The sequence below is a fragment of the Erigeron canadensis genome, chromosome 1 (genome assembly GCF_010389155.1).
Source record: "Erigeron canadensis isolate Cc75 chromosome 1, C_canadensis_v1, whole genome shotgun sequence".
NCBI lineage: Eukaryota > Viridiplantae > Streptophyta > Magnoliopsida > Asterales > Asteraceae > Erigeron > Erigeron canadensis.
Genome location: NC_057761.1, coordinates 37,324,577 through 37,348,848, shown reverse-complemented (window position 1 = coordinate 37,348,848; position 24,272 = coordinate 37,324,577). Strand labels below are relative to the sequence as shown.

Sequence of the window (24,272 nt, the reverse complement as noted above, 5' to 3'; positions counted from 1 at the left end):
TCATCGTTGTCGTTACTAGCACAACGCGGCAACCGCATTATACGGAAGCAAATATAGATATATATGGTCACTTAAATATAATGGAAGTAAAATTTAGTAATTTAAATTGGATACCTAATTTATATGAATGTTTTATAAAAAACATTTTCAATCAGAAGTGGAAGGTGAAAAATAAACTTACTATAATAACTATTTTGATAAATTTTTTCTAGTGATGTATGTTATCTAAAATAAAGATTAAATAATTAATTAGTCGTCTTAAATATAAACTAGAAATGCACATGCATAATGCGGTAGTGGTGGTCAATGATGGCGGTGGCTACGACAGATGGCTCTGGTGCCTGTTGCAATGGTGAGATAGAGATGTTTTATTAATGTAAAAGAAATTGATTTTATGGGGTAGTGTAGTTATTATAAGAGTTGAGTGATAATTGTAAAATTTTCATTAAGAATAGTATAAATACTAGATTTTAGACCCGTGTCCGACACTGGACACGGGGTTTACGATATTATCAATATTAGATCTTTATACATTTGATTCATAAAACTTATAATTTTGAAGATATACGGTTCTAAGTGTTATACTTTGCAAGTTATATTACAATAACCACATGTTCGTCACTGTCATTATTATTTGATATATATATTGATTAGATTGTTTGTCGTAGTCATTCCACAAGGCACATGCTACAATAATTTCTTTATTATATAATTTTTTAAAACCAAATGTACTCATAATGTGATATTATTATGAAAAATTATTAAAAATTAAACATCTTTGTGATCCTGTACTTGACATTCAAGTATATGTGTTTGATCATGATACGACCCATAACATGAATATGTTTATTTTCAATCACTGTCCTATGATAATTAGATAACAATTAGGATTGTTTTCATATTGTTTGATAACAATTAGGATTTTTGATTTGAGTGACAATTGTAACTTTAAAAAATTAAATATAAATACTTTTTGTAACTTTTAAAAAAATTAAGAAAAAACTGCTCAAGTTGATGGCTAAAAATAAATTTAAATTAAGTATTTAGGGTTAAAAAGTGTAAGTTATTGATGAAAAATAAAAAAATGTAAATTAATGAGACTTTTTCTACAAATTAATATATAAATACCAATATAATAATATATTTAGATAATGATTATTGGGATTTTTAATTTATAGTTAATCTAAATGATGATATAAATGATAGTCAATTTGTTGAAATTAAGTGATTTAATTGGTTAATTAGTCAATAGTATATATTAAGATTTTAGGGGTGATATAGTCTTCTTATGTTACTAATTGCATAAAAATAAATGTTCTTTGCGTTATAAGATAGGGAAAAACCAATATGCTTCTAGCAGTAAGGAAGAAACATGTTTCCTCCTCACAAACTCCTCATAAAAATCACATATATAAATATAAAATCTTTCCCCCTCACAAAATCATAGAAGTATGGTTCTTCTAGCAGCATATTTGTTACCCCTGTAACGTATTATACATATAAACGTAAGTGGTTCAAACTGGAATGACTTGTTCAATCAACTTCTTTTCAAAAATCGAGGTAAATTCTTTGTGGGATCGGTAGTATGATCCTAGTCCAGATTTGAGTTTTGGAAGTATACATGTTTCCAGAAACGAGTTTAAAATTAATATGCTTGCAAGGGTCCCAAACACTTCGGGAAGTTTAAAATTTGAAACGCCTACCAAGACGACTTTTGATTTTTCGTCAATAATATTCCTTCATCCATGATTATTTTCCATGTCAAATATCTAGTCTATGAAGCACCGAAACGTCCATGAAGCTCGCGTTCCTGTTTCGAAAAGGATAGGAAACGGATTCGCCGCCGAAACGCGTTCGAAACGTTCCAAGTCGTTTCTTTTATTTTTGAAATTATGGTTGGGTTTTATTGGGCTTTTTTATTCCACGAAGGACTTGGTGGAGACTTTGATGGTGAAAAGTCTTGGATTACGGTTGCCACCAAAGTGGTGAGAAAATTGATAGTGATGGTGAAAACTTTTAGAGAAGATGTCATAAATTTATTATGAAGAGAGATAAAATAATATAAATATTTTCTAAATGGATGCTAGCTATTACGTAATCATGTGTAGTATCAACCATTTGACTATATAAATCTTTGACAAATATCTTTTCTAAATTCATAAAAGGCTACTCGGATATATCTCTAATGGGAAATGATTAATTATCGTAATAAAATAATCTAAAAATCATCTTGATTTTTGGATAAAAACATGTAGAAAAATTAGGAGGTGAGATTAGGAAAGAGAATTAGTGATATACACATGTTACCATCTAAAGCGATTAAAAAGATTTTTAGGCTAATTTATTAGGTGGATAAATCATTTTCCATCTCTAATATAACTAAAAAAAGGAGGTTATAGGGGTACATTTTGGCACCCCTAACTACTCATTCTTATTAATCGTCTATTTTTTTAATTATTTATTTAATTAATTGAACAATGGCCGACCTTATTAATTAAAAATTCTTTTTATCCTTAAAAGTTTTCAAAAAATTATTTATTTATATATATACAACCCATAAAAAACTCTCACATATTCTCAACAGACCAAAATTTACGGCTAAAAAAAACCCAACGATCTACTATCAAAAAGGTTTTTTTATATACTTTCTTCATATTTAATTATTATAATAATTATTATTTAACATTTAATTCTTATGTTATTGTTATTATTAACTCTTTTAATTTAGTTTGTTTTTCATTTTATGTTCGTTATAACTTCTTCTTCAACAACAAAAGATATGACCACATTAGTTCATTTTTAAGATCCTAAGTCAACACATGTTAACCATCATCTACGACTCTGTGTTGTGCATGTATGGACTGTTTTGGAGTGGAACAACTCGAAAAAAATCAAAATGTTCGAGATGGTCTTTGTTAATAAATTGGTATGTATTTTTCAAATTATATATTTTGATGCAAATTTTTTATTTAACTAAATTTGGAAGAAAAAAAAGGGAAACTGAAATCAATATTTATATGGTGTTAATTTTCATATGTTTCTTTTTTAAATTTCGTATTGGTTAAGTTGTGATATTGATCATATTGATGGTTGCTCAAATCATATTAGCTTTGATTAATAATTTGATACTACCCGTCTAATGGACGGACTTAAGCACCAGTTATATGTATACAATATCTATTATATAACATAATACATAAACATAGATATATTTATTTTGGATTTATTTCATATATATTTTTATTTGTCATATTTTTTTATTGTCGTATCTTCACCGTTCCCGTATTTTGGATTTTTTACTTTTGTCGTTCCCGTTTCCCTGTGCCATACCCGTTTCGGTGCTACATAAAATCTAGCCTCTATTTATCTTTATCAAAGGAAATAAACTAATCTTCAACTCTTTCGATTAGTTTAAATAATGACATGACATTTAGTTAGTTTATATATTATTTCACTTTTAATTCCAATGTAGTTTAGTTCTCGACTTGAAGTTGTTTTTTAACTTAGACATAAATAATACGAGTACAATAGTAAGTTGTCACACTTTTGAGATATGCGTTATTACAAAATTTCTCTTGATTATTAAATTATACTATCACTTCTTTATTTTCTAAAATATTTTCATTTACTCATTTACATTAATTACCTTTACATCAATAACCTAAACTATTTAACGCCGCCATCACTGCCATCAGTCGCCACCAACAACATCAGTTGACGTCACCAACAGAATGTCGTCGCTGACGCTATTTCCGCATCGTGCGAGTATCATTCTAGTATTTCGCTAATTGAATCATTAAAGAAGTGATTAAAGGGATGACGGTCGTACGATGTTGTGATAATACTTCAACCAATAAATAATAAGGTGAAGTTACCTTTTTGGTCCTTGAACTTGACATTATTTTTAGTCACTAAACTTTAAAAATTGCAAATTCTATACCAAATATGTCACTTTTTTTCACTTTTGGTCAATGCGTCAACTTCGTTAATTTTTCTCCGTTAACTTGCTCACATTTGTTAGTTTTTTTTCACTTTTCGTCCTTCTCATTATTCCATAATTAAAATTGATAATCGGCCAAACTTCGGGAATGAAAAGTGTAATTTACCTAAACAATTCTATATAAATACTTTATTCGTCCCATTTTCAATGTTATATTTTGATTTTAACTTCGATCATAAATTTTTTTGTTTGTATTGTATAGTAGTTAGTGTAAATATATCAATAATGAATAGTATATTTAAAACTCAATCCATTTAATGTTTTATAACAAATTTATATAACACAAAAAAATATTTTTGGTTAAATCATAAGGTGTTATCGATTCAGAGAAATAACTAGAACACGTTACTCCGGATAACCGCTACAATATCTATTTTTTGTTTAGTTTATCAATAGTTAATAAATAAAATTAAGAAAAACTATATAAATTTATATAATAAATAAACAAAAATATTTAACGTTAAAATAGACATAAGAAGACTCAAAAGCTCAAAAACAGTTGCTAAAAAAATCTAAATTTATAAATAAAACTTTCAACTAACAATTTTATCATTGTCGTTAGATTTTTTTTTGTCTAATCAAACTACTTTATAGCCAATATAGTAGTAAGCTGTAAATATAAAAAAAAATGTTTTTCAAAACATAATAAACACTAATTGGCCAAAACAATATCTAAGACATGAAATTGAACCGATTATCACTTTTAATAATGGAATCAATGGAAATGATGAAAAGTGAAAAAAAACAACAAAGTTGGACAAGTTAACAGAGAAAAGTAAACGAAGTTGACACATTGACCAAAATTGAAAAAAAGTGGTAAGTTTAGAGTAGAATCTACATATTTTGAAGTTTAGTGACTAACCATGAATAATGTGCGAAGTCCAGGAACCGAAAGTGTAATTTACGGCCAATTAAGTTGCAGCTTTCAGAGGTAGCAAGTCTCCCTACTCCTTGGTAGTTTCCTAGCGCAAGTAACCAAGTTGAACACTTTGCCATTCAAGAAAAAAAAAAAAGAAAAAAAAGAAAGAGGGTAACCAATTAAGTTGATAACTAGCACTGTTCCTTATAAGTATCCCTACCATCCGTACGTCTTTGTATATGCATTCGATCTCTAGCCGCTCAATATATAAACTACAACAACTAATTACTCATAGTGCAATACCCAAAATCAGTTATATATATACTTTATATATTTACACACATTAAAAGTCACAAAGAAACCATGCATTTATCAATAGAGCTACTACTAGTAGTAATGGCTGGTATGGCATTCTTGGAGCGGGGAGTAGTAAGTTATCAGCCGCCGGCCGATGATTGTGAAAGATCATGTGGGAATGTGAGTGTTCCTTTTCCGTTTGGTTTAGAGGAACGATGCTCCTACAATAATGATTTTCTGGTGGCATGTAATCGATCACCATCTGGTGGTGGTCCCAAACTTACCCTTGGAAATAGCAATGTTATTGTTACAGATATTAATACTACCACAAGTGAAATAGAGGTTATGGCTGAGGTTGCCTATGATTGCTACAACTCCTCTGGTCCAGACAATAGCACAAAGCCGGAAGAGCAGTACAATGGAAGTTTCTCGATCTCAAACAAGAACAGATTTTTTACCATTGGGTGTGATACACTTGGGTATATGATAGGAATCACAGAGGATGAGAACATGATTAGTGGTAGTATATGCAGTTCTACATGTAATAGCGACAGTGATATCAAAACTGGATCATGCTCTGGAGTTGGCTGTTGTAAAGTGACAATTCCAGAAGTCCATGGGATGAGCTTTTCAGCAATGATGCTAATCAGCTCTAAAAACCATTCACATATACTGAAAAGGAATCCATGTAGCTATGCTTTTATAGTGACAGAAGGGAAGTACAACTTTTCTTCCACTGATCTTCTTAATTTTGGAGGTAAAGGGATGACGATGCCACGGTTACTTAACTGGACAATTGGAAGCAAGAGTAAGACTTGTGACACGGTCAATAAGGAATCCGATGATTTCTTATGCAAAGGTAACAGTGAATGCTATCAAGATTATGCTGGTGGTCCTGGATATCGTTGTCGTTGCCGGAAGGGTTATGATGGCAACCCTTATATCAAAGATAACTGCACAAGTAAGTGTAAATTTCATAATTTCAGAGTGTTTTTTTCCCAAAAGAATAAGAACTCTTAAATCATGTTTGATGTTGTAGCTGATTTTTTTTTTTTTTTACAAAAAAACCTTATATATGCCGTTCGTTCACATGTGACAAAAATGTGAAAAAACTTATTCACGAGTGAACAAACGACTATTTTAAAAATATATATATGTGGGTTGCTCAAGTAATCAAATAAAATAAGATCTCGACTTTTAAATCATAGTAATAATTAATGCACAAACATAAGTTTTTATACACACTGTATACATTTTTTAGGTAAAGAAATAATTACTTTATTTGTTTTATATTATAAAATATGTATATATATATATAGGGTTATTTTAGGACCAATTAGGAACACATCATAATCATCATCACCGACCACCACCACCACCACCATGATCATCTCCGACCAAAAACATGGTCCTCCGGCTCCGGCGACCACCGCCATTGCTGGAAAATCATGTGTAAGTTAACTTAAAAATGATTTTCCGGTGGTCCCGTCGTCGGAAAATCATGGTGGTGGTCGGAGATGATCAGGGTGGTAGTTGGAGATGATCATGGTGGTGTGTAAGTTAAAAAAACACATGTCCTAACTGGTCTCAAAATAAGGAGTGGTTCTAAAATAACTTTCACCTATATATATACAAGAGAAGGTTCATGTGAAAATCATTTTAATTGAAAGAAACATGAAAACATCTAAACTATAACTTGACGTTTATATATGAACAAATTCGTTCCCATATGAACAGATAAAGTTATATCAAATACTACCTATGTTTATACTTGAGAGGTGTTACGATCGAACACAACCAATCACCAAAAAAAATCAACACAATACTAATAGCCAACAAAATTGTAAACAACAAAATATCCTTAAGGGCGAAACCCGTACCGTACCTTTATATGTATAACTCACTAACTCAGATTAGAAACTTTTTTTTTCTAAGTTTTTTTAAAATTTATTTTATGGTTTGAGTTAATTAAAAAAAGAATGAAAAAAGTGGAAAAAATGAAAAAATATTAAAAAAACAAGCTAAAAAAAATAAAAAACGGGTCTTCGCTTTCTTCTCTCCTTAAGAACCTTCTCTCCAGATCTCTACTCTATATATATATATATATTAGATGGAGATGTTTAAATTAGTGAATAAAGAAAAAGACTATTTTTGGTTTTACAAAGGCAGAAAGTTTAAGAAAAAAAAGATGGTTTGTTTTATTAGATAGTATAGATATAGATATATATACCAAATTGATCATTAAATATACAAATATATCCATTTATATGTATTTCATTAGATGTAACTAGTTATTGTACCCTTGCATTGCTGTGAAACGGAACACACTTTTTACACAACGTTTAGTATACTAAATAGTATTATTTCAATACATATACATTTATGTCAAATCTTGGAACCCAAATTTAAAGAAAAAAGCAAAAACAAATAAACAAACATGTATCAATAATAAAAATAACGTATAAGAATATGTATACATAAAAGACTAAAACAAAAACTAAATTAATGTAAATCATGAAACTCTGACTACAGTGATGCGATATAGTCTCTTATTTTCAATGTTACATGAGTGAAAAACTTAACAATAATGAAAATTGTAATAATAGTAAAATAAATAAAAGACAATGATCAAAATTAAATGTTTAAATGTAAATATAAAAGTAGATTGATAGAAAGATGAAAGCCCAAAGTTTTGTATCAAAAACATGAAAAATTAAAACTTTAATAAAGGATAAAAATTAAAAGATGGAAATTTTAAAGGTTAAAAAAAAAGATAAAGTTCAAAAGATGTTGCAGATCATGTATATATATAGTTTTACTATGATAAGGTAAAAGTTAAAAGATAAAACTTTTAGGGGGTCAAATGAAAATTGACAAAAGTAAAAAAAATGTTGTACTTTATGCAAAAAGAACTTGTACAATTATGTTTGGGTAAAAGTTTAAAGATATTAAGGGTAAAATAAAAATTAATAAAAGTAAAAAACTGTTACTTTAATTTATGCATATTTTGGTTACTTAGTATGAGTTAAAGTTTAAAGATAAAAACTTAAGAAGATAAAATGAAAATTAATAAAAATATTTATTATGAGGTAAAAGTTTAAAGATTAAAACTTTAAGGAGTAAAATAAAAATAAATAAAAGTAAAAAAGTGTTGTACTTTTATGGACTAAACATGTAGTCATTTAACATGTAATAAAACCAAGACTTATTTTAGCCAGGAGCTTAATTTAACTACTTATTTAGCTACCTCCGTACTGTATGTACGACTTATACTACCCTATTAACGCATATGAATTTCATTACAAATTATTAATTTTTATAATGTTTGGTGTTTACTCTTGCGTATATCAATAAACTCTACTTTAACGACCTATTAGCCAAACAAAATCCTTCATTTTACTAAATAATCCTTATACTATATCCAATATTCACTATGATTAGCAAAATTCAGCGACGTTTTTATATATTCTATAATTTTTAGATTAATCACTCTTTTGTTTTGCTTTTATTAACAGATAATTTACTAACTAGTATCCATTTTTATCTATTTGTATCTCAACTTTTATCTTTTAATTCAGTATGAATCTCAAAAATATTGTTTTTCAATCAATATATTTGTTTTTTACACTTTGAGCTTAAGAATTCATTTTTTTTTCCAGCAAATTGATACAATATTTTGAAAAAGAAATAAATGGTACAATGCTCATATATAATGTTATAACATCCAGTTTTTAAGTACGAGCAATTGTACGTTGCGACATCTCGAGATAAATCGCAAAGTATATTACAAAATTTGCATTCTATGTTTTAGAATTATATTCTTTTAATTTGATTTTTGTATTAATTTTCTACATCTAAGTTTATATATTTAACAATTCGTCTTATCTTGAAAAATGTCATAAACAATCCATGTATTTGGCACGAACATATATCAAGTATATTGTTATTGTTGTTGTTATTATTATTATTATTATTATTATTATTATTATTATTATTATTATTATTATTAACTAGATTTAGTACTGGTGACAAAACATTAAAATTTAAAAACATTATAAATGTTAATTATTCGTTAAGAATTTCATGTAGTCCTATCACATGTTAATTGACTATATATTAAAGTATCATATATTTATTCAAAAACTGTTATATTATCATTATTTGTGTAATGTATTAATTAAACTTATTAGATTTTAGACTCGTATATACGATAAGTTAAATAACTATATTAAATGTCAATATTTAACTTTATACATAATGTAAGGGGTTAAATAACTAAACTTAAATGACAACTAGATATTATCATCCCTCATATTAATAACTTTTTTTTTTCTTTTGTAAAATGTTAAAACTATTTACTAACTAAATTTCAATGACTATATAAATTAGATATCTATTTATTAACTAAAGAAAATTATTATAACCTTTATATAAAGAAAAAACCTATTATAATAATTGTTACCATATTTATTAATTTCCATTTTCACTTTTATTTTTGGTTATAATGAAAATTTAAATAAGAAAAATGATAAATCATCTTAAAGATTAGCTTAAAAATCTCCTAAGGTGACATGTGGTACTAATTCTCTTTCTTAATCATGCCATTTGATTTTCTCACATGTTATCATCTAATAATCAAGAGGATTTATAGATTATTATATTAATAGAATTAATCATTTCCCTTTAAATAAGTGTATAACATTATTTTTTAACAACCCCCAAAAAATATTAATTATTTATAAAAAAAGATTTATATCACTTTAAAAAGTTATCACATACCAACCACAAAATCGTGCAGTGTAACCATTTTTCTGACAAGTGAATTTTACCTCAGACGTGTATGATGTGTGCTAATCGCACAACCGAAAGGGTCCCGCACTAAGCAGATCTTAAATAGTCTTTCTCACCACACCACCTCCTTTATTGGAAAATACCGTCGATGAGAACCTACCAAGGCTCGAACTCGAGACCTTGGAGTAAACTCCTCCGAGGCCCCGCATAGCAGGTTTAGTGAAACACATGTTCAGTTTGATGTTGTAGTGAAAAATCAATTATAATAAATTAAGTTTAATGGATTATTTATCTCATATATAAAAAATTCACAATTTTAATAGTAACATTGATTATCACTAGAGAGACCAAATATATGTGATAAAACATGGTGAAATTTTACCAATTGTATATAAAAAATCAATCATAGGGTATATTATATGAAAAATATTAATCTTTTTAACTGTTTCTTTTAAAAATCTTCTTAATGTCTTAACTTAATGTCAAGTGTATTCCATTAATCTCTCTCATAACTTCATCCTTTGATTACATCATGTGTCATCATCATATTATTAGGAAAACTTGTAGAAAGATGAGTTAGAAAAATTAAACATTTTCCATATTATATCTATATTTATATATATAATTAATTCGTACAGCGTATGTTGGTTATTAAGACTAGTAGCTTTATTAAACTAGACTTTACTATTTACACAAGTTTTTTTGCAATTTTTTATAATTATTTAAGCCCTAAACTTTAAAATTAAACTCAAATTAAGCTTTTTGAGTTTTTGCATGTAATGAGAAGAAAATTACCCGAATTAATAGGAATAGTATCACATGTCACTCCAGAATTTGTTGAAAAGACAAGTGTAAATTTCTTATATACATGCAGACATATATAGGAACTCATAATTTCAGTTTGATCTACAGATGTTAATGAGTGTGAAGCCGGAACTCATAATTGCAAAGATAAATGCATTGATAATGAAGGAGGTTATACGTGCCCTTGTCCAAACGATCAACCTGGAGAATATAGGAATGATAACAATACTTGCACTACAAATAAAATACCCATTATGGAGATTTCCATAGGTAAGTGAAGTTATTGATGGTTAACTAATGTAACGGGCGTGATATATACTATACATAAACTCAAACTATTATTGTGCTATTTATAAGTTAATGATCCTTGATATAGGTACCTCAGTTGGTGGCTTATTTCTACTTTTACTCTTTACCTGGATATACTTGGGACTTAAAAGGCGTAAGAATTTGATTCGCAAAGAAAAGTTTTTTAAGAAAAATGGTGGAATAATGTTGCAACAAAGAGTTTCCGATAATGGAGGTTCTCATATTCAAGCTAAACTCTTCACAGTAGAGGAGCTTGAGAAGGCAACCAACAAGTATGATCAGAGCAGAATTATTGGAAAGGGTGGTTTTGGCACAGTATATAAAGGAGTTTTACCTGATGACAGAATAGTTGCCATAAAGAAGTCAAAGATAGTAGATCAAACCGAAACCCAAGTTGAGCAATTTATAAATGAAGTGTTTATCCTTTCCCAAGTCAATCACAGAAATGTGGTGAAGCTGATTGGTTGCTGCCTGGAAACAGAAGTTCCTTCATTGGTTTACGAATTTATTCCAAATGGCACCCTCTTTGATCACATCCACAACGAATACAAGTCGAAGGCTATTTCTTGGGATATTCGACTAAGAATAGCAACAGAGACAGCTGGAGCACTTTCATATTTACACTCTGCAGCGTCTGTCCCAATTATTCACCGAGATGTCAAATCGATGAATATACTTATTGATAGTAGCTATGTAGCAAAAGTAGCTGATTTTGGAGCGTCAAGGCTAATTCCTATGGATCAGAAGGAATTAGCAACAATGGTGCAAGGAACACTAGGTTACTTGGATCCTGAGTACTTTCACACAAGTCAACTCACTGAAAAAAGCGATGTTTATAGTTTCGGGGTAGTACTGGTGGAAATTCTAACCGGAAAGAAGATTATTAACTTCGATAGGCCAGAGAAACAAAGGAATTTAATCAAACTTTTTATCGCTTCTTTAGAAAATGAGACTCTATTAGAGGTTCTTGATAAAAACTTGCAACTAAAGGAAGTTCCTCACGATATTATCCTAGTTTCAAGGCTTGCACAAAGATGCTTACAACTTAAAGGAGACGAAAGGCCTACCATGAAAGAAGTGGCATTAGAGCTGGAAGGAATATCGGCATCAGTGATTGACAAACATCCATGGGTGAAAAGTACTTCAAATGAAGAAGTCTGAATATTTGCTTAACGCACCAAGCGAAGACTCTCAAGACCCTAACACCGATACAAGCCCGATAGCTTTTTATAGTATAATTAAGCCTAAGATAATGCCGATGCTTAGTGGTAGATATAAGTAGGGGCTGGGATCTTTAGTTAATTTGTTGCAATTAGGAATAATCAGCCAGAGTCTAGATACAACTTTCAGTAAATCTATAAAATACTAAGTTTTTATAGTTTTGTTCTTTTTTTTTTTTTCCATTTAGGTGGAGTTTATTATAGTGCTTTAAGATTGTAAACAAGTATAGCTAGTGATAATTATATTCAAATCCTTTAATTAGTCATGACGATAGTAACTTCTTGAATCTTTCATGCACATTAATAAGTTTACCAGGCAATTGTTTAAGATAAACTATTGTCTGAAAAGTAATTTCAGAACTAACATAACTAACAGTGGCAAGATGGGCGGGTTGGGTAATGGATAAAAACAGAACTTCTATATTATGAATTACTACAGGTGAGGTAACAGTTTGACCCTTTCAATTATCAACGGGTCTGTTTGGTGTGTATAATTTTATTGTATTGTAATCTTCAATATTTTTACAACAAAGATTTAGATTCTTAAGTTAATGATATTGGTTTGTAATCATAATTAACACAAAAGGAAGAGCTGGTCAAACCAACCGGTAGGTTTGGACTCCCACCAGCCGTGACTCACTTCAAACCAACCCTGTGTGACCAATTACCAAAATACACCCGTCAATCTTGCCACCTCTGAACTAACCCGGTTTATGGCGAAGAGAAAATGAAAACTCACTTGTCAAGTGCATTGCAATAGTTATTTTAAAATTTAAATCCTTGTTATCCATCTCTGTTGTCTGTGAACAAAAGCATCATGTTAATAGCATTGCAAGTAGGGCAAGTTCATTCACACGTTTAAAATATCACAAGTAGTATCACCTTGAGTTTAAGTAGCTAATCAAAATAACATTTGCCAATTTCCTTATATTCAAAAATTACCCAAAGTGCATTTGTAAGAGATAAGACCTGCTTTGGGGAGATCAATATATATAAGCAATAAACAATTCATGACAAGCATCGATGTCACATAACATATATAAAACTAATTTTATATATAATGAGTATATATATGATTATTACAATATTCAGATGATCTAAAAGAAATCAGTCGGCCCGATGATTTCGTTGATGCTTCTTATTATTATAATGAGTATATATATACGAGCATAGTGCCCGCGCGTTGTGGCGGCTAGAAGGTGAGAAAGGCAGGCGGTGATGGAGATCGAGGGAGGCTGTGGAGAAGGAGGGCGGCAACGGAGGGTGATAGAAAGTCGATAGAGTGTATAATGATTAGAGAGAAAATTGGGGAAAGGGGAATATATAAGGGTTTTATGTTTTAAGTAGGGGTATTTTGGGAAAAAATTTTTTGCTTAATTTCTTAATCTCAATCCTCTTTATAAGGGATTATATATATATATATATATATATGATTATTACAATATTCAGATGATCAACAGAAATGAAGAATAATAAACCGAATCAATATATGTCGGATGTAGAATAATATGAGAGACAAAGTAATCGAATTATGAAGAATAAGAAATCTTTGTACCAAGTCCAGGTTTTATATATCTAACTTTATGCAGCATGACATTTCCTTCCTTCATATTACAAATTGTTCCACTACTTTAGTCCCTAAATAAATATCCTGTAAACAAAACAACAAACTAGACACCACAAGTTAGAGGAAATGACAATAAGGCCCGTCCTTGTAAGGAACGGCGTTTAACCCACGTCTAACACTATTCATCAGTTTCTCTCTCCTCTAGACACACCAAGACACACCCCTACTTATAACCCCCAATTCTAACACTATTCATCCATTATTATATTATTTCATTTTCATTTTTCACAAAACTAAATAAACTCATTTTATTAAAATTAAAACACATTTTATTATTAAAAAACACATTACACGAATTAAAAAAAAACATTAGACAATGAAAATTCTGGAAAAAAACATTAAACACATAAACCTAAGAATTAAAACACATTAAATTAAAAATACAAAGTAAAACTAGATATCCTTAAAATATGGCTCGTACTTCTCGATGAGGTTTTTGCGCGTAGCCCATATTTGCTCCAGCTCGTCTTCATCTATGCCGGTGGGGATTGGCTGCTGCAAAAGTGCGAAAGCCGCCCTGACCTTCTTGCGGAAGCGCTCATCCGCTCTCAGCTGACGCTCCTCCTTTACCTTCCTCCTATCCTCATCAATTTTTCTGGCCTGCTCTTCTTACAACAGGAGCATTCGATCAAGGGTGTGCAAGGCCTGTTCTGACCCACTCGATCCACCACGGCTAGAAGTGGCATCCGAACCACTTTGGATGGGCCAGGGTTTTGGTTTTGGTTTTGGTTTCGGTTTTGGTTTTGGTTTGCAAGATTCTTATTTCTCCTAGGCATTTTGATTGATGAAGTGTGAAATGTTGAGAGAAAGATGTGTTTTTGATTGATGAAGTTTGAAGTAGTGATGAAATGGTGGTGTTTAAATAGGAAAAAAAATTAAAAAGAAGGGGAGCGGGCTAGCAACGGCTAGTAGTTTACAAAATTCAAAAAAAAAAAGTTTTTTTTTATTTATTTTGGCTGCAATTGCAACTTGGGCCCCACACCAGACGTTCGACTGCGTTCGATTTCAGACGCACGCACCAGACGCCGAGCCAGACGCACTCCGTGCTAATAGCGTCGGACGCGTCTGGTGCGTCGGACTCCTAGTAGACGCCGGACGAAGTTCCTATAAGGACCGGTCTAATAACCTTAAGTTTATATTAACTTCAGACATTCTTTTATTTGAGCTTGATGTTGAAAATTGAAGCTAACATCGTCATCATCCATTGTTTTCTATTTGTGGTTTATAATATTTACTTTTATTCTCATTAATTATGAACATGATTTATATATGTTTATATGTGTAGTTGATTGTTTATGTTAATGATAGGAATAGTGTTTTAAATCTGTTTACTTAGACTATTTAATGTTTTTCCCTTTCATTGATTGTGTTTGATAAGTTTATAAATGATTTCCTTTTTATTTTTGACTTTTAAAGTCAAACTTTCACTAGTTAAGGATTAGGATTAGCATTGCGGGTGAGTGCTGTTTACGACTGACCGATTGATTTGAACACCATTTATTTGATTAATACTCCATCTGTCCCTTTAAATATGTTTCAAAGTCAATTTTTTACAACTTTAACCTTAAATATCTTTGTTTGTGTTGTATAATATTTGATGAAATTTATTGTGGTTGATTTGATCATGAAAAGACACTCACCTCGTGATTCAGTCAACCAAACACAAGTATTTTTTTTTTTTTGAAGATAATTTAGTTAAGTTGAGAAATGTGTGTGGCTGCAATACTTAATTTTGTTAAATCAAGCGAGTTAGTATTTATTATTTGATATCAAAAGATGATCGTCTAGGTAGCAAATGTCATTTTTGGTTTCTTCTTGGTCTGTCTTACGCAGTATTGTAAATATACGTTTTAAAGGTCGTTATAACGCTTAAAGGTGGTCTGCCGTTACATTATCTGTTTTGTATTGTAGATTTATAGGTTGCACTCAATAACAGTCAAATAACACACTTAACGGGGCTAGGGCCATGCCCATGGATAATTGATAGACACATATATTTTATCTAATGGTTTTGTATTTATCAGGCCAACTTCGGTTTTGGATGCAATACAAATATCTTATGAAGCAAAATGATGGCCCCGAATAAGACCACCAAATTTAAATTTGGTTAGACACGTTATTGTTGTAAGTTTGAATAAATAAAATAATTCATATAAATATAAGTAAAAGTATCTTATCTTATACTTTTTTGGTTTTTTATGGTTGAGATATTGTTAACATATTTTTTGTAAAGAAGAAATTCTTTTATAAATTATATAGTCTCCCCGATATATTTTGTTAAGTGCATGTGTACACCGGCCTCTTGCATAATTGCATATACATTTATGTAGTGTTAATGGACTTGATATAAAATCCCAACCATTTAAGTATTTTAATTGATGTTTTACATATCGGGTGAGGATCTAACCATGGGCAACTCATAAATTCTCTTCGGATTGCATTACAGATTCAGATTTTTATTTATCATGTAGTAAAACAGTAGTGCTTGAACTCTGAGAATGTACTTATTGATATGAACATAAGTGATTCGTATAAGATGTTCATCCATACAGAATAATTTGGGACACAAATAGTGTAGCTAAAATACAAGAGGTGATTCAGAAATAGCCTATGATGATGACATTTTTAGATGTGGTTCTTCAAATGCTATGAAAAGTATCCTGATAAAATCAAAACACATACGTGTTAATATCTAGCTTAACTAATCCTTAAGGTTAAGTATACTTACAAGTTCAAGTATTACCTCATCATCACGGATGGGTCGGATATTGGCACATCTAGAGAAGACCTTCTTTCGAGCTTCTCTTACTGATGACGGTGGTTGATGTGGAGAAACATATTTAATGGTTAATTTGCATTCCTCCACTTGATTACCTGATTTTTTGTTAAACTATTACGGGTACAGGAATAAGTTTCCACCTATGAAGTTGAATATAGATTGTACAGATAGTAAACAAATCAGTTACCAGCTCTGTAGTGATATCTTTTGGCAGGAATCCGGTACTAACTACTGCACTTTGAAGCAAACACTTATCATCGCATTTCATGTTTTGAGGTGCCTCCTCTTGAGCTTGCATTGTAACTGAAAGTTTAAGACTCGAGTATTAGCCAACAAATAGGACTCAAATACACGCAATTGAAAATAATCAAAAGCTAACATGAAACATCTTTAGTAGACTTGGGCGCCAAAACTCCAGCAGGTGGATTGGCAGCATACTTATTTGGTTTCGTAGTTCTCACCTGAAAAACAACCACAGCAAAAAAAAATAGCACTAAAACTTAGCTCTCGATGTTTTTGTTAAGCTCATAGTGTCGTGACAATAATACTGTTACCTTAAATGCTACAGGACAGTCAGTTTTATTCTTTAGCTGCAGGGAAATTGTGATCTTCTCCATCAATTCAACTAAAACACACACAATGGGAATGAAACTAATCACAATTTTGAATGCGCAATAAACTAGTTTAAGAAATGAATAAAATATATCATAATTTTTACATGGAAATTGAAGCTCGTGGGGTTCGATACTAAGAAGCTTGCCCTTACAGTTTTCTTGAATGTGAGCATTGAATGAATTCTCACTTAACTACAAATTAAAAACACATTAAAAACAGAGAACACTTAAAATCTATGTGGTTGAGTAGTTGATATACATGTCCAAGCGAACAAGGACGATGATAAAAAAAAAAATATTACATACATATGTTTCTTTCAAGGACGATGATATTTTCCATTAAACATACATATGTTTCCAATTTATGTCTTGCGTAAATTATTAGTTTATCACGGTTAGTTATTGCAACATTTTGATATATGCATTAGAATTTTTCTGTAATCATATCAAAATTACTTACAGCATTGGAGTTGCTCAAATTTACTGTCCAGGCATCGGAGATTGAAGTATTAGAGTAGCTTAAATTCACTATCGAAGCATCAGACATTGAAGTCGTTGGAAGGACATCCTCTTTGGGGGTTTCTATTAGTCGTAGCAATTGTTGTTTAGGAGCAACAAAACAAACATCTATTTCGCATTCCCCTACTTGATAACCTGATTCCTTCTTAAACTAATGCATAAAATATTAAATAAGTGTCCATTTAAGTCATTAAGGAGTTAATACTTAACAATTTGAATATAGTTAGATACATTAATCTTATTTACCAGCTCTCGAGTAATATCTTCTTCTGCAAATCCTGGACTTACAACTGCACTTTGTACCATAAATTTATCCTTGCATCCCATTTCATGATTTGGATCTTCCTTTTGAGGTTGCATTGTAACTAAACGAGAGTAAAAGCTAGTTTTTTGTCAGTCTGTGGTGTAAACTTTATTTTTCCTATCTATATATAGTAAATAGTCACGTATGATCTTGTCTGAGAAAATAACAGGAAACAAAATAGCAAAAGAAACAAACATTTGATTTGGCGAGTAGATTGAGGCAACAAAATCCCGACATGGGGCAGAGCAGCATATGTATTCGGTCTTGTACTTTTCACCTGAAACTGATTAGCAAGAGAAAACATAAAGGAATCTTTGTGTATTTCACTAACACATAAAACTTTCATTAATCCGGGGGTCTTACTGTGCGATAAAACAATCATCAAATTAGTTTTGACCTCTTTAGTGACATTTGTTTTTCTTAGTAATGGCTAAAATGTAAGACTTCATACATATTATCACACTTCTTTTAAAATTGTCACTAAATTTCTAAGAAAGGGATTCACTTTAGTTGTGATGTGGGTAACTCGGGCCAGGTAATCCAAACAAAATAGAAATCGGGTCAACCTGAATGGAAACTAAATCAAAATACCAATCTATATAATAGCATACAGGTTCAGGTTAGTTGTTTACTTGTTCAAGTCACCCCAAAACAGAATAAATAATCTTATCCAGGTTTGGGTCGGGCTTCTTATTCGGATTTGGTCGTCTTTGCCAACCCTGTGATCATAACGAATGCTCGATCTAATATCTATAAATTCAATAATAGTAAACTCTACACACATAACAAAAACAAAAAATGATGTTAAAGCCAAATAGTAACAACAATACCTTAAACGCGACGTGATCATATGTTCTGTTCTCTAGTTGCATCATAGCTGAGATTTCCTTCATCAATTCAACTATACAGTACACAAGAGATTAAAATTACTCTGAAATTTCATAAGAGAAAGGGCAACAAAATTGAAATGAAATTACATTGGAAAAGAAGCTTTTGAGGTTTGACACTAACAAGCTCTCCCTCGATAATGACCTTTTTGTTTTCCTGAAAGAATTGAGATCACTAAATACCAAAGGTCGTATTTTATTTTAGCCCGAAACAAGCTCAAGAAATACTTACTTGAAATCGCAGCGAATTCTCAAGGTCTCTCACGACCTTGGTCATTAGTGGGCGTTGGGCATTATCATCAGCCAAACATTGATATGCTATTGTTGTAAACACATTCATAAATTAAGAATTTATTTCATCCTTTATTTCTTCATGGACGATATCCTTCATTTTATCAAGCTCGTACTGCTCTCGTGCCAATGTGCAAAATAGCAACTATTGCTGTAGCTGGTACACAATTTTCCACATAATACTTCAAATAACACAACACCAAAAGAGTAAACATCCGACTCTCTTTTGTTAATAATCCGCCGCGTATATAATTCGGGTCAATATACCCGGTTGTGCCTACAACTTGGGAATAAAGAAATGTGTAGTCTGTGTTAGCAGGACCAATTTTGGATAGACCAAAATCGGAGATCATGGCTTTCCAGTCTTCATCTATCAAGATGTTTGAACTCTTAACTTTATTTATTATCAAAACTGTTGGTTGCTTTTTTAATCGCTCTTAACTTTATTTTAAGGTGGTCAAACTTATCGTTTAAAGCCATGTTTTTGATGATTGAAAGAAAGAAAAAAATAGGATTGGAAATTTAGAATGCAGATCTAACAATTACAAATCTAGCTATACATAAGACCTTAGATGACCTGACATTATACATGCTTGTTTACTCCGCAAGCCCCCTTCAGAAAAAAACATGCATGTACTTAAATTATGATAATCCTTTATTGAATAATTTAAATATTCTTAAATAATATACGTATAATAAACTTAATTAAATAAATTACGAGTACAATATAAATCCTTTTACATTAAAATAAGTAGACTATATTATTTTAATATCAATTACCTTTACACCACACCACCACCGCCGTCTGCCGCCACCATTACCACCCCAACATTTTCGCGTCTACAGTTGCCACCCATCTCCGTCACCACTATTACTACTACTGTCGTATTAGGTGTGTATGCATCCAGTAGTAGTGTATAATGTTAACAGTAAAGTATCTACTCTTTAGTCAACTCCTGACAAATAATTGCCAATTTCAAATGTATATTCTTGTAGTCGCCTTAAGCGATTTTTCCTCGTCTTCAATCATATTTGTGTTTCAATTATTTACGTACCCAAAAAATATTATTATAATTTCAACTAGAAATTTTTTAGGGAAAATTTTTAAAAAAAGTAAAATTTTTACTCAGTAATTAGGTGAACCTATTTAATTTTCGTCTATTAAAAAAATCTCATTTTTAAAAATTTCTCAATAAATGTAATATCGTTAGTTTTTTAACACCAATCTTCCGTTAAATATCACGTCATTAAAAATTGATTACGTGGACGTTTGATTGAAAAGTAAAAATATAAATATATGTTATTATTATTGAATACATGGACATTTAACATTCAAGCAGGTAACAAATTACTCAAGTTTGTGGCGGTCTAAGAGTGTAATATTCTCAAAATTTGACAACTTAAGGCACTAAATATGTATATTCTCAAAAAGATGGGTGGTCAAAATACTAAAATACTCCTCACGTGTTCGTCACGTGAGAGTGTTAGCGGAAAAAATAATTAAATGGAGTCTATGGGTGGTACCAAAATTGAAAAAATAGCTAACTTGAGGTATAAAAACTATAATTTTTTCATTTAAAAATTATAATTGAAAAAATTAACAACTTCACATACCAAAAGTGTAATTTCTCTCTTTTCAATGTATTGTTGCTTTCACTGTGTGGCTGCTTTCATTGTGTGTGTGTCCTTGTATTCATTTTTCTAAAAATTAAACAATTCTCAGCGTTGGACAGTAGTGTATTATATAACGGCCCCCTACTGAACTAAGAATCTCACCATAGCGTCAATTGTAAGTCAGTCTTCATTGACGGTTTAAACATTGACTTTTAGTAAGACCTTTTACTCTTTTAGGCATGTCCCCATTACGTTGATGACTTCTTAAGTTCTTTTAACTTCCTATGTCATCTAAGACTTTTTCATAAACACCTTCTACTTATAAATATTAGGATGGACTAGAAATCAAAAACAAATTCAATGATTTCTTGTTTTTAAAAATCAAAAGTTTCAGCTCAGATTTCGATTTTATGTTAAATCCTACTCAAACCGACCCCAAGCTTGTGTGCGCACACATGTTAATGGACAGGGAATTAAAATAATACTTCATGTTATACAATGTATGTGGTATTTAAAAAAGAAAACTAAAATTCATCCACAGATTTGAAAAATACGAGTGGTTTTACTTTATGTGGATAGATGTGGAAAGACTCACAAGTGGGTTATTAATAAGAATTATACAAAAACTTCCAAAACATCTTATCATTGATTTTTTTTCCGGAACATTCAGTCGGTGTCGTCAGTATGCGACATTAGGAAAACCTCACCGTATAATGGTGAAGCCTTGCACATAGACAACGAGATGTAGACCATGGGCCGTTACAAGTATTCGAAGGAAAAAACCCCAAAACTTATCATTCTTAAGTATCAAACTCAATACTTTGGGTAAATCTGGGATTCCTGTGATCCAAAACAACTTATATTTAGTATTTTTTGGATGGACAACTTTTCATTAAATAAAAAATGGTTTTATTAGGCACTGATTATGATGTATTTAATAAACTTAATCTCTTTTAACATCGTTCGTACCCCAACCATAGAATTTCGAGTTCCGACCAGAAACTTTTCGCGGCGACATTGCCGCGAAAAGTCCCACCACGTCAACATTCCACTAACCACCAGCATTAATGGCGATTGACTATGACCAAACTTTCCGCTACGACATCTACGCAGAAAGTCTCAACGAAAAGCGCGATTCAAATTTGACTGTCCATTCCCCTTTCTTATCCTTCACTCCTTTATTATTCTTTTTTCCTTTTTTTTTCTTTTTTTCTTACTGCCAAACGAAAAAGTAAAAATCCACAAAACCTTCTCCTCCTCAAAACCAAAAATCAAGAATTGACCCTCTTTTCTCCAATTATTCCGGTCAACTATTCGCAGCGACTTTGTTTACCACCATCCCCATCTCTCTTTTAAAATACCAAACAAATCTCAGCCAAAACCCTATTTTTTAAAATCCGGCAATCGCTTTTTCCGGTCATTTTTCCGCGTTTTCTGGCTATCACCCTTTCTGTTTGCTTTTATTTATGTTCTTATAGCTTTGGTAAAATGCTTTTTTTTTATAGATTTGTTAGTAGCCTCCATGGTTCGAATTTTCCGGCCAGCCCGCTTATTTTGACTATCCTAGTTTTTGGCATGTATTTTCTGGCCATTACCCTTTTTTGTTAATTTGCATTTATTTGTATTTTGATAGTTTTGGTATATGTTTGTATTTTATTTTCTATAAATTTGTTAAGATTATTAGTATTTGTAAATTGATGTGTTAGGATTATTAGTTAGTATTGTGATTGTTATAAGTGATAAATTAGTGGTTTCTAGTTGTTGTTATTCTTGTGTTATTGATAAGCAAATTGTTAGTATTAATATGTTAGTGTTATCAAAAATCCTTAATAGTTTAAGAAAAAATTTGTAGGAAATTTTTTTAGGTTCTAAAAAATAATATAAAATACTTTTAGAAAATATAACAAAATTTAAGAACGAAAAAAGAAATATAAAAACAAGTTTAAATAAGTATATAAAAATATAACTTTAAAAATATACGTATAAAAGTAATAAAAACATAAGTTGTAATTTGTATAAAATGTATATTAACAATGAAGTATAAAAAATATATACCAAAATAACTATAAAAAGAAATATATATATATATATTGAAAAGTTATTTTGAGAACCATATTTTTTGCGAGAACCTTTGAGAACTTTTCAAATCAAGTCCAACCTCCAACCGATGATTATTCTTTACAAGAAATTTGTTTTTTAATTGTTTTCTGAATAACTTATGTGTAATTTTGAAGTTTATAATTGTGTGGAGTCATGGATTATCATTCGTTATACAATTATGTAGAGATTTAGATTCTTGATCACATGTGCACGAATATCGCTATGATTACATGTGATCATAGCAATATTCGTACACATGTGATCAAGTATCCAAATCTTCACATAATTGTATAACAGATGATAATCCATGCCTCCACACAAGTATAAACTTTAAAATTACATATAAGATATTCAGAAAACAGTCAAAAAATAATTTTCATGTAAAGAACAATCATTGGTTGGGCTTGATTTGAAAAGTTCTCAAAGGTTCTCGCAAAAAAAAGGGTTTTCAAAATAACTTTTCACTAGGTAACTTTTTTTTGAAAGGTGAATTTCGCTGAAAACTTCGTGTTGTGATTCAACAACGAGAGGTCTAGTATACGTTTTCTTAACCAGATCCGCGCTATAGAGCCCTCTCGAAGTAGAACTGCCTATTTCAAATACCCGATAGGGGAAAAAAACCTGTACTAATCCGTTCGAATGCACGACGATTAATAAGGGTAAACCATGTCTTTTCAGACTTGAACCTGAGTAAACCCAAGCCAAACCCTCATAAAGGGACTTCCTTATGTCCTCTCCAAATCTTGAACTTAAGACCTCATTAATGAGGGGATTGTCTTTCAACCATTGAGCTAATGCTCAAGGACACATATATATAATTAACTATATAAAATACTTTTAGAAAATATAAAAAAATTTATGTACGAAAAACGAAATATAAAACAAGTTTAAATAAAATTTTAAATTTATAACTTTAAAAATGTACGTATAATAGTAATAAAAACATAAGTTGTAAATAGTATAAAAGTAAATGTGACAATTTATATAAAATGTATATTAAAAATGAAGTATAAAAAGTATATACAAATATAACTATAAAAGTGTATATTATATATATATATATAACTATAAAAAAGTTTTTAAAAATTACTATAAAATACTTGTAGAAAATATAACAAAATTTAAGTATGAAAAAAATATAAAACAAGTTTAAATAAGTATATAAAATTATAACTTTAAAAATATACTTATAAAAGGATAAGTTATAATTTGTATAAAATGTATATCAAAAATGAAGTATAAAAAATATATACAAAA

At 30.4% G+C, this 24,272-nt stretch overlaps 1 protein-coding gene and 1 pseudogene across 1 annotated transcript; one reads left to right on the top strand and one right to left on the bottom strand.

Annotated features, from left to right (window-relative positions):
- The first annotated feature begins 5,255 nt into the window (after positions 1-5,255).
- LOC122591540 lies at positions 5,256-12,376 on the top strand (annotated as a pseudogene).
- Positions 12,377-16,479: 4,103 nt separating this feature from the next.
- Positions 16,480-19,461, bottom strand: LOC122602174 (vesicle-associated protein 1-4-like). The gene is made up of 12 exons (XM_043774894.1): positions 19,243-19,461; positions 19,101-19,167; positions 18,954-19,024; positions 18,319-18,406; positions 18,066-18,184; positions 17,761-17,970; positions 17,405-17,492; positions 17,241-17,311; positions 17,066-17,147; positions 16,874-16,989; positions 16,651-16,797; positions 16,480-16,567 (listed from the first exon to the last, which is right to left on the bottom strand). The coding sequence occupies exons 1-12, from the start codon at positions 19,348-19,350 to the stop codon at positions 16,547-16,549; spliced, it is 1,188 nt and encodes a 395-aa protein (XP_043630829.1). The 5' UTR covers positions 19,351-19,461; the 3' UTR covers positions 16,480-16,546.
- Between the last annotated feature and the right edge of the window lie 4,811 nt (positions 19,462-24,272).

Excerpts from the sequence above, each read along its gene's own strand:
- LOC122602174 (XM_043774894.1), bottom strand. The coding sequence starts at position 19,350 with ATGAATGTGTTTACAACAATAGCATATCAATGTTTGGCTGATGATAAT. Across the intron at positions 18,407-18,953 it reads ATGATCACGTCGCGTTTAAG|TTTCAGGTGAAAAGTACAAG; the intron begins GTATTGTTGTTA and ends CTTGCTAATCAG. Across the intron at positions 17,493-17,760 it reads ATTTGAGCAACTCCAATGCT|TTAAGTGAGAATTCATTCAA; the intron begins GTAAGTAATTTT and ends TTTAATTTGTAG.